General features: G+C 39.1%; 1 protein-coding gene across 2 annotated transcripts in view; it reads left to right on the top strand.

Moving 5' to 3' along the window:
• Nucleotides 1-6,287: 6,287 nt before the first annotated feature.
• The window catches only part of LOC115226155 (inactive peptidyl-prolyl cis-trans isomerase FKBP6), a 23,845-nt gene continuing 17,893 nt past the window's right edge, over nt 6,288-12,239 (top strand). Inside the window, exons 1-2 of one of the 2 annotated variants that reach the window (XM_029797154.2) lie at nt 6,288-6,440; nt 10,232-10,328. In XM_029797154.2, coding sequence (XP_029653014.1) covers nt 10,253-10,328 — 76 coding nt within the window. In that variant the 5' untranslated portion in view covers nt 6,288-6,440; nt 10,232-10,252. Of the gene's footprint in view, nt 6,441-10,230; nt 10,329-12,239 lie in introns of both variants that reach the window. The other variant, XM_036514866.1, reaches the window with a different exon arrangement.

Here is a 12,239-nt window from a genome sequence, read left to right as displayed (position 1 = left end):
TCTGTCATCGAATCATACTATTTCAACGATGTTGATGCATACGAATAAACATACATTACACGTGCTTGTATATAGCTTGGCTCTCTCTACACACTGTATATATATATATATGTATATATATATATATACATATATACAGGCGCGCACAAATTTATGTATCTCACAGACTCACGTTATACATAATTTCTATACAGTCTTTCGCAATTATTAGATTTTAATGATAATACATAGGAATAATATGTATATATTATACATTAAACATATATATATATATATATATATATTATATATATCGATCTTGTTTCGAACACATACCCATTGCATACACACACACACACAATCTTGATATGTCGTTGTTTCCGTTTGTAATCAAAGGATATATAGCATTTATAAAAAAAAAACTGATCAGAACCGTTACAAAATATGCCTTAAATATCCGATCAAAGCAATGATTAGTGGTGATCGATGAGGAAGGATATCGAACAATCACAGCTGATTGGAACAAGGGAGATCACTGCGGTAAGCCTTTGTGGGTAAGGTAGTTTTTTTGTTGAAAAACCCGGCAGAAATAATCATCGTTGCGGCGATCTTTCGTCTCTAGTAGACCTTTCCGTCGATTTCCGTAAAAAAACTTCGTTGCTGCTTGATGTATATCAAAACTGTGAAAGATGTCAATAATATATATTATCTTGTATATATATATATATATATATATATATATATATTATATATATATATATATATATATATATATTTATGAAGATATACAAGTTATAGTTTTATATTCGGGTAGACACGCCGTAGCATGATGTTTAAAACACGTTTACAGAATTATGGATATATATATGTTTAAGTTTTATATATATAGGCGTAAGAGTGGCTGTGTGGTAGGTAGTTTGCTTACCAGCCACATGGCTCCGGGTTCAGTCCCACTGCGTGGCATCTTGGGCAAGTGTCTTCTGCTATAGCCCCGGGCCGATCAATGCCTTGTGAGTGGATTTGGTAGACGGAAACTGAAAGAAGCCTGTCGTATATATGTATATATATATGTGTGTGTGTGTTTGTGTGTCTGTGTTTGTCCCCCTAGCATTGCTTGACATACGTCCCCGTTACTTAGCGGTTCGGCAAAAAGAGACCGATAGAATAAGTACTAGGTTTACAAAAGAATAAGTCCCGGGGTCGAGTTGCTCGATTAAAGGCGGTGCTCCAGCATGGCCGCAGTCAAATGACTGAAACAAGTAAAAGAGTAAACTTAGCGGTTCAGCAAAAGACACCGATAGAATAAGTACTGGGCTTACAAAAAAGAATAAGTCCTGGGGGTCGAGTTGCTCGATTAAAGGCGGTGCTCCAGCATGGCCGCAGTCAAATGACTGAAACAAGTAAAAGAGTATGTGTTGAAAATGTTCTCTGGGAGTATCTCCTGTTGTTCAGCTCGCCTTAGAATTCCTTATTGTGCAAATATACGCACGTAAGTGTTCCGTAGAAGCATTTTAGTGAATACACCTCGGTATAAAGTGAAGACACACATCTATGGTGGACATTTATAATTGCTTCATTTCCGTTTCCGGTTACGCTGCGAGCATGATGTCGGACATTAAAAATATCGGCGCTTAATTAATTAATTAACGATCCAGGAGAATTATTAACCACATTGGACAAAATGCTTAGCGGCTTTTGTTCGGGCTCCTAATATTCTAAGTTCAATTGCCTTTTCATCCCTTATGGCAGTGAAGTAGCTCGTAGTAGACTCACCATTTCACATAATCCCATTTTTCAAAATTGGCGCCTTTTCAACTACCCTGGAGTTTCACTTTCTTCACCTCACACCTATATCAATAGAAATTAATAAATGTAGAACACAATTTGGTATATTATAACTAATAAACTATTTCGCGTGGATCTTTTCGGTTTGACCAGCAGTTTTTTAAAATAATTTCCACGTAACTAAACACTTTTAAACTTCGTATACTGGTAGAAAGTGTTTATAAAACATCTTTTTCTCTTGGCTTTATTGAGAAAATTCTATAGTTTGTAAGATATTTGTTGCTCTTTTTTCTTCAATTTCTGAAATTTCAACCAATCAATGACGTCTATTGAGGTAAAAAACATTCTGTGCCGTATGGATGTGTCCCTCGTTTAAGAAACAGATTGGGTTTCTTTACATTTGTGAAGAAAAAAAGATACCCTTCCCCCCACCACTAACCCTAAAACAGATTGAAATGCAATAGATTGATACTAGGGTCATAATTATGGGTGACAATTTCATATGACACCGCTAGAAAAAACTGCCGTTCAAACCGAAAAGATCCCTAATAAAATATTTCGCGTAATATAACAGAAATTACGGGGCTTTTTTTTTTCTTATGGGCTCGCCCCCATTACTTTGGAACCTGGCTACGCGACTACTTGAGGGTTCGATTAAGTACGTACTAGTTGAGCGCTGGGGTTGATGTAATACTTTCTACAATAAGCACAATGCCTGAAATTCTAGGGAAGGTGCTAGTTCAGTGGTTCCCAACTTTTTCACTACCAAGGACCCCTTTTAATATGCTTATTCTTATTCTTTTACTTGTTTCAGTCATTTGACTGTGGCCATGCTGGAGCATCGCCTTTAGTCGAGCAAATCGACCCCCCCAGGACTTATTCTTTGTAAGCCTGGTACTTTTTCAATCGGACTCTTTTGCCAAACCGCTAAGTTACGGGGACGTAAACAAACCAGCATCAGTTGTCAAACATAGTTGTGTGAATAAAATCGTTTTTCTTTGGAATAGAAAAAAAGTCTATCTTTATTTCTTCTTTTGCTGGTGTCTCAAATTTAGGTTAAATCAGTGTTTCTCAAAGGGGAGGCCTATGGGACGGTGGGAGAAGTTATTTTCAGAAAATTTGGTTTAAATGTTTGACAACTGAGCACCGTCCATTGGACGGTGGGGGGAGCATTTTGCTCGTGTATATATATATATATATATATATATATCATGTATAATGTCATTGCTGTTATGTAATGGTTTAATAAAGTATTGATTGGGTATTATCTGATGGTTGATGATTGATTTAGGTATGTTTCTCCATTTTCTCATTTTGTATATATGTATATATATATATAATATATATATATATATATATATATATATATATATACATATATATATATATAATATATATATTATATATATATATATACATATATATATATATATATATATATATATATATAGTAAGTAATTAAGGGTTTAGCAACGATTTGCCTTACCACACACCGAATTTAGAAATAGCAGTCAAAACGTTTTGGCTATTCTTTCTACTTAAAAGGGAGATCCCAGTAAAACACAGCACTTAAAAAGCAAACGACGCAGGCAAAAGAGAAATAAATGACGAAAATAATTATCTTTTGCCTGCGTCGTATGCTTTTTAAGTGCTTTGGTTTTACTGGGATCTCCCTTTTAAGTAGAAAGAATAGCCAAAACGTTTTGACTGCTATTTCTAAATTCGGTGTGTGGTGAGGCAAATCGTTGCTAAACCCTTAATTACTTAGTATTACTTAAACCTTCCTTGAATGGGTCTTTTACATGCCAAACTCTACTTGGTGAAATTAAGGATTATTTCTAAATTAAATATATTAAATTTTGAATTTAGTTCTAGGACCCCCTTTACTACCTTTGCAGACCAGAGGTTGGTAAGCATTGTGCAAGTCGATTACGTTGGCCTGCAGTATTTTTAATTTCTTCTGTTATAAATCCTCGCAACGAAAATGTTAGGGAAAATAATTATCATATTGTTATTCAGACGCATTTTGTGATGTCGGGGGCCGAAAAACCCTTAAGCTGAGCCTGAAAGCAATGAAGCCATAACGGCAAAAGAATTAAGGAAAAATTTGCGCGGTTGTCTCCCTTCCTCCATAATTTCTTTAGTTTTGGCAATTATTTCCCCCAACATTACGTCAGAAAGCACGGTTGAAGCTACAGAATATGCAGTCTTCGATGCTGGTTTGTTTACGTCCCCGTAACTTAGCGGTTTGGCAAAAGAGACCGATTGAAAAAGTACCAGGCTCACAAAGTCGATTTGCTCGACTAAAGGTGGTGCTCCAGCATAGCCACAGTCAAATAACTGAAACAAGTAAAAAGAGTGAAAGAATAGGAATAAAAGGGATCCGTGGGATAACTCATTTAAATAAAAGGGGTCCTTGGTAGTGAAAAAGAAGAATTTAAAAATCCAAAAATTACGGAAGAAATGCCAATCAGCGTTTTGTCCGACATGTAAAACGATTCTGCCAAAACTGCTGATAATAACTATAATTCTTTCTACTGTAAGCACAGAACATGAATTTTGTGTCAGACGAGCTAGTGGTGTTTGGGGGGCAGAATTCTGATTTAACCATGTTACTCTTTTACTCTTTTACTTGTTTCGGTCATTTGACTGTGGCCATGCTGGAGCACTGCCTTTTAGTCGAGCAAATCGACCCCCAGGACTTATTCTTTGTAAGCTCAGTACTTATTCTATCAGTCTCTTTCGCCGAACCGCTAAGTTACGGGGACGTAAACCCACCATCATTGTTGTCAAGTGATGTTGGGGGGACAATCACAGACACACAAACATATACACACACACACACATATATATACATATATACGACAGGCTTCTTTCAGTTTCCGTCTACCAAATCCACTCACAAGGCATTGGTCGGCCCGGGGCTATAGTAGAAGACACTTGCCCATGGTGCCACGCAGTGGGCCAAACCCGGAATCATGTGGTTGGTAAGCAAGCTACTAATCACACAGCCACTCCTGCATATATATATACGACAGGCTTCTTTCAGTTTCCGTCTACCAAATCCACTCACAAGGCTTTGGTCGGCCCGAGGCTATAGTAGAAGACACTTGCCCAAGGTGCCACGCAGTGAGACTGAACCAGGAACCATGTGGTTGTAAGCAAGCTACTTACCACACAGCCACTCCTATGCCTATATATATATAAATACATATATACGACGGGCTTCTTTCAGTTTCCGTCTACCAAATCCACTCACAAGGCTTTGGTCGGCCAGAGGCTATAGTAGAAGACACTTGCCCAAGGTGCCACGCAGTGGGACTGAACCCGGAACCATGTGGTTGTAAGCAAGCTACTTACCACACAGCCACTCCCATGCCTATATATATATAAATACATATATACGACGGGCTTCTTTCAGTTTCCGTCTACCAAATCCACTCACAAGGCTTTGGTCGGCCCGAGGCTATAGTAGAAGACACTTGCCCAAGATGCCACGCAGTGGGACTGAACCCGGAACCATGTGGTTGGTAAACAAGCTACTTACCACACAGCCACTCCTACGACTACATATAACTTTTTTTTATTTTTAGGAATTTCTAGAAAATGTTTGTTAATTTGTTCTACGGGTGGGAATTCACGCGATTATCCATAAAAAAAAACAAATGATTTTTGGTGTGAGATTCAAGGACTATTTAGCTGTTATTTTTAGCACCTGTCATGATCACCTGATGCCCTGGTCGTTTGTCACTTGTAAAATCTTTTTAAATAATTTCTTTTTTTTTTCTAAATATGTGGGAAAATACGAATATTATGATTTGGACAAAAATTTCAAAACATTTCTGGACTTACGGTTACGGTTTTAGGGTTAGGGTTAAGTTTAGGGCTAGGGTTTTAGGATTAGTGTTGGGGTGAGGGTTTTAAGGTTAGGGTTAGGGTTAGGGCTAGGGTTTTAGGCTTAGTGTTGCGGAAAAAGTCAAAATTGAGGAAGTTAGTGGGGAAAGGGGTGGTCACAATGCCGATTTTGGGCAATTTTCCGGAACCTCCCTATCTGAAAACGGGGATCTTTGGCAAAATAAAATTTTTTAATAAACAAATTTGGGGGAAAATAGTTAGGCGTGGACGAGCAGAAATCTTTCCCCCTAATTTACTATTTTGTTTACGTGGACTCCCCAAAAGTCTAATTGAATCCCCACCCCCACCCGCCACACTCAGGGGCCACATGAACCCCGGTTGAGAATCACAAAGTATTAAGATGAAGTTAGGCTGGAGTAAAAGTAATTATGAAAAATCGAAATTGAGAAATGAAAAACGAAACAAGTTAAAAAGCCGTCTACATCAATAATGGTCAACTTGCGGCCCGCGGGACTTTCTGAATGGTACACATAACGAACGTATTTAATTTTATTTCTTTAAAGCAGTGTGGCGAGAATGATAATAAACCCGTTTATTGTAATAATTTGACCATGTCCGGTCTCCGTTATAAACGTTGTTGTTCGGTGAACGTAAAAACTAACGTGTAAAAAGCGAAATTGCGAGGCGGAAAACGAAACTGCATTAGCAACCACTAACATAACCAGTGCTAACGTTTTATGGAAGCGTGGTATATATTTATTTATGTGAAACAGTAGAATGCTCGAAGTCTTTTGTTGAGGTCTTCGACAAAAAAGTAAATAGTAAGTATAAAAGCTAATTTATTCCCTAAATATATTTATATATATATATATAATCTGTTTATACGCATAGCACCTGCATAATTCATATTGTTAATATTTATGTCTATTACTGTTTAGAAGCATTAATATACACTACAGAATGTATATAGAATATGTGTGTGTACATATACGACGAGGTGCTAAAAAAAGGGTATATTTTCAGCCCTGAAAAGTTTCTGTGGCGATCTTTCGTCTCTAGTAGACCTTTCCGTCGATTTTTTTTTTTTTTACATACGGCCTTACTCTTTACTCTTTTACTTGTTTCAGTCATTTGACTGCGGCCATACTGGAGCACCGCCTTTAATCGAGCAACTCGACCCCAGGACTTATTCTTTTTTGTAAGCCCAGTACTTATTCTATCGGTCTCTTTTGCCGAACCGCTAAGTGACTGGGACGTAAACACACCAGCATCGGTTGTCAAGCAATGCTAGGGGGACAAACACAAACACACAAGCACACACACGCATATATATATAACGGGAAGCTTTATGAAAATAAACAAAAGACGAAGGCAGGTGGAAAACAAACGAACAATTGTAACATACATATATACGACGGGCTTCTTTCAGTTTCCGTCTACCAAATCCACTCACAAGGCTTTGGTTGGCTCGAGGCTATAGTAGAAGACACTTACCCAAGGTGGCACGCAGTGGGACTGAACCCGGAACCATGTGGTTGGTAAACAAGCTACTTACCACACAGCCACTCCTGCGGGAACTTTTGAAGTAATGAGAGCGAAAGAGACTAAGAGAAAGCGATTGTATGACGAGGGAAGTCCTTTTGAAGTTACCGTGCATGGGAGCATTGATGTACATGTGTGTTTGATGGGGTGTGGGAGACAGACAGTATGTTGTGTAAGTGAAGTGCTTCTGTTAGTGTGTGTGAAGAGACAGAGTAATGTGTGAAAGAAAGAGATAACTGGAATTTTTTACTTGGTGTATGTGTATATGTATGTATATTACTTCAAAAGTTCCCGCAAGCCCATATGTAAAAAAAAAAAATTTTTTTACGGAAATCGACGGAAAGGTCTACTAGAGACGAAAGATCGGCATTGCACAGGGGTTCCTCGAGTCAGTGGAATGTTTCCTTGGGGTTCCGCTCCAGCAAAAAGTTTGAAAAGCACTGGTTTAGAAGCATTAATATACACTACAGAATGTATATAGAATATGTGTGTGTACATATACGACGGGGTGCTAAAAAAAGGGTATATTTTCAGCCCTGAAAAGTTCCTTTCTTTGGGTAAAAGAAAATACAGGGAGATCAGTTAATTATGGTACCATTCAACATATTTCATCTCTCAGACACACTTTTTGCAACGGTCCTTCGGTTTTTCTAAGCCCTGTAAGAAAAAACCTGGAAGTTCGGGTCTTCAGCCAGGTCTTTCGCAACAATCTTAAAACCAGGAACTTTTCAACACCCTCCTCATGTGTGTATACAAACACACATATACACCATATACATTCACATGTGGTTGTCAGATCTCGATGTAAACACAAGTGTAACATACTTGCTTTATTCAGCCAGGTTATCAAATAACATTTTTTTATGTAAATGACCATTAATTAGCACTAATTAAACCGAGTTAATTACCATTTCATAGCGTATTTTCTAGACAGAAAACTGCACGGAAGTGTACTGACAGTGTAACACGGAGGTTCGTAGAACGAAGCAACCCTCAGCTAAGTTGAGGGTTTTTAAGGCGGTGCCCCAGCATGGCCACAGTCTAACGACTGGAGCAAGTGAAAGATAAATTCTGGGGTTGCACATGTATAGCTTAAATAATATTTGGATCTTTTCGGTTTGACCGGCAATTTTTTAACATAATTTCCACGTAAACTAAACACTTTTAAACTTTGTATACTGGTAGAATGTGTTTATAAAACATCTTTTTCTCTTGACTTTATTGAGAAAATTCTATTGTTTCTAAGATATTTGTTGTTGTTTTTTCTCCAATTTCTGCAATTACAACCAATCAATGACGTCTATTGAGGTAAAAAACACATTCTGTGCTGTATGAATATGTCCCTCGTTTAAGAAACAGATTGGGTTTATTTACATTTGTGAAGAAAAAAAGATACCCTTCCCCTAACCCTAACCCTAAAACAGATTGAAATGCAATAGATCGATTATAGGGTTATAATTATGGGTGACAATTTCATATGACACCGCTAGAAAAACTGCCGGTCAAACCAAAAAGTTCCTAATATTTTATGCGATTGTCATTTCTGGTTATAAACAGCAACAAATACATATATACACTACCTATATATCTATGTAGGTGCTACGCATATAAACAGACTATAAGATATATATGGAATAAATATTTTATAATTTTTAAGATTTTAATAATCTTTTCATACACCCTTTTTACTAAAATTTACTTACAGTTTAGCATTCTGCCTTATTATTTTTTCCTCTCCTATGTATATATATATATATATATATATATCTCTTTTACTCTTTTACTTGTTTCAGTCATTTGACTGCGGCCATGCTGGAGCACCGCCTTTAATCGAGCAACTCGACCCCGGGACTTATTCTTTTGTAAGCCGTTACTTATTCTAGCGTCTCTTTTGCCGAACCGCTAAGTGACGGGGACGTAAACCCACCAGCATTGGTTGTCAAGCAATGCTAGGGGGACAAACACACACACGCATGTATTATATATATATATAATATTATATATAATATATATATATACATATATACGACAGGCTTCTTCAGTTTCCGTCTACCATATCCACTCACAAGGCTTTGGTCGGCCCGAGGCTATAGTAGAAGGCACTTGCCCAAGGTGCCATGCAGTGGGACTGAACCCGGAACCATGTGGTTGGTAAACAAGCTACTTACCACACAGCCACTGTGACAAGAACGGGACAAGAACGCAAAACATTTAGAAGAAGATACAAAAAACACGGATGGGACATTCGAAGCCTTCAATCTTCAGTCAAGAACCGGATCATCCTCGCAATTTCGGCTGATTAATCTTGAGATTGCTCCGATCTGGCCAGCCCCAAAGGAAAATCTTAGCCAAATGCATATATATATATACATCATCATCATTGTTCGACCGTGGTCGAGACAATGGAATTTACCATGCTACGCCAGACTTCACGGTCCATCATGGCATTACGGAGGTCCTGTTGCTGGATGCCTGTATCCCTGGAGATTACATCAGGGTAGGAGAGTGTGCACCCTGTGGTATCGCGAGTAGATGGCTTCCAGGGGAGAAGAGTAGAAATTACCTCTTTTTCAGCTCTACAACAATGTCCAACAAACTGGACTCTCCTACCTTTCACAAGAGATTGACACAGGTGGTAGTTTCCCATATATTTGCATTTTGGTTGGATGGCGCTTCCACAAGAGATTTTGAGCTCTCATAAGAAGGCGAGTGTAGGTTCCATCCAACCACCTCTCAAGCTTCTTTGATAACGTCCAGGTTTCTGAGCCATATAGTAGAATTGGTTCGACTGTGGCTTTGAAGATTTCAAGTTTGAAGTCTCTACTTAGATTTGATGACCAGATCTTATGCATGTCATTACAGGCTGACCAGGCCATACCCTTTCTAGTTAGAAAGTCTTTTCCAGATGATGATATGTATATATATATATATATATACACACACACACACATAGATACATACATACATACCTACCTTTCTACCAACCTACACACGCACATACATACTCATACACACACCTATATTGTGTGTGTGTGTGTGTATATGTACCTGCATAAGTTTCTTTTCATAGGGTCCGTCCAGGGAGTGCAGCATGAACAAAATCAACTTGGAGGAGCTGACCAGCGATGCTGGACTTCTGTTTGAAGTAGATAAAGAAGAAAATACATGTAAGTTGTGAATACAATATGGTGTCTGGCTGTGTGTGAGAAATACGGTTTTAGGGTTTAGGGTTAAGGTTAGGGCTAGGGTTTTAGGAATAGGGTCAGGGTGAGGGTTTTAAGGTTAGGGTTAGGGTTTTAGGATTAGGGTTAGAGTGAGGGTTTTAAGGTTAGGGTTTTAGGATTAGGGTTAGGGTGAGGGTTTTAAGGTTAGGGTTAGGGTTTTAGGATTAGGGTTAGGGTGAGGGTTTTAAGGTTAGGGTTTTAGGATTAGGGTTAGGGTGAGGGTTTTAAGGTTAGGGTTAGGGCTTTAGAGTTAGGGTTAGGGCTAGGGTGAGGGTTTTAAGGTTAGGGTTAGGGCTAGGGTTTTAGGATTAGGGTTAGGGTGAGGGTTTTATGGTTAGGGTTAGGGTTAAGGTTAGGGTTAGGGCTAGGGTTTTAGGGTTAGTGTAGGGTTGCGGAAAAAGTCGAAATTGAGGAAGTTAGTGGGGAAAGGGGAGTCACTATGCCAATTTTTGGCAATTTTCTGGAACCTCCCTATCTGAAAATGGAGATCTTTGGCAAAAAAAAAAATTTTTAATAAACAAATTTGGGAGAAAATAGGGGCGGGGACGAGACACACAGACAGACAAGTATGCTTTCTTTGTATATCTCTGTGTTCTTCGATGATTCTATGTTGGGATCTTTTCGGTTTAACGTCCGCTTTCCATGCTAGCATGGGTTGGACGATTTTGACTGAGGGCCGGCGAACCAGATGGCTGCACCAGGCTCCAGTCTTGATCTGGCAGAGTTTCTACAGCTGGATGCCCTTCCTAATGCCAACCACTCCGAGAGTGTAGTGGGTGCTTTTTATGTGCCACCGACACCAGACTCCAATCTGATCTGGCAGAGTTTCTACAGCTGGATGCCCTTCCTAATGCCAACCACTCCGAGAGTGTAGTGGGTGCTTTTACGTGTCACCTGCACGGGGGGTCTGTCAGGCGGTACTGGCAATGACCTCGCTCGAATCTTTTTACACGTGCCAGTGAAGCAACGTTGGTAACGATCACGCTCGAATGGTGCCCGTATATATATATTTGTACACACTCTTTTACTCTTTTACTTGTTTCAGTCATGTGACTGTGTTCTTGCTGGAGCACCGCCTTTTAGTCGAACAAATCAACCCCAGGACTTATTCTTTGGAAGCCTAGTACTTAATCTATCAGTCTCTTTTGCTGAACCGCTAAGTGATGGGGACGTAGACACACCAGCATCGGTTGTCAAGCAATGCTAGGGCGACAAACACAGACACACACAAACACACACACATATATATATATACATATAATAATAATAATGAAATTATTGTATTCAGTGCTCAGGTGCACCACAACTTGTCAGAGAGTGCATATAAAGTACATGCAGTAATGTAGAAATGTCTGGGAAGTGAACATGCTTGTGTGTGTATGGAGGGGAGAAAATCAAGTGTAGTGTTGGCGAATCTTAGAAAGCATGGAAGTTTTGAAGGATGCAGTGCTCCGACAACTAACAACTGAAGCAGGCAGTTTGTTCCATGCTTCAGCAACTCAAAGCATGAAAAAATGTTTCCTGAAGTCATGGGAGCTGTGCTGTTTTCTTACTTTGTAAATATGTCCACGGGTGTTAGATGGGTGGAGTTTGAAGAGGTGCTCAGAGTTATTGTTTGTACGATGGTTGATAATTTTATGGGTATCTGCCAAGTCAGCTGCCAGGCGTCGGAGTTTCAATGTGTCCATGCCCAGGGAAGTAAGGCGTTCAGGATATGGGAAATGCCTGATGGAGGGTATTCTTTTGGTTGCACGTATACATATATACGACGGGTTTCTTTCAGTTTCCGTCTACCAAATCCACTCACAAGGCTTTGGTCAGCCCAAGGCTATAGTAGAAGACACTTACCCAAGG

This window comes from Octopus sinensis, linkage group LG29, assembly GCF_006345805.1.
Source record: "Octopus sinensis linkage group LG29, ASM634580v1, whole genome shotgun sequence".
NCBI lineage: Eukaryota > Metazoa > Mollusca > Cephalopoda > Octopoda > Octopodidae > Octopus > Octopus sinensis.
Note: the sequence above shows the minus strand (reverse complement) of the source record. Positions and strands in the feature narration are given on the sequence as shown.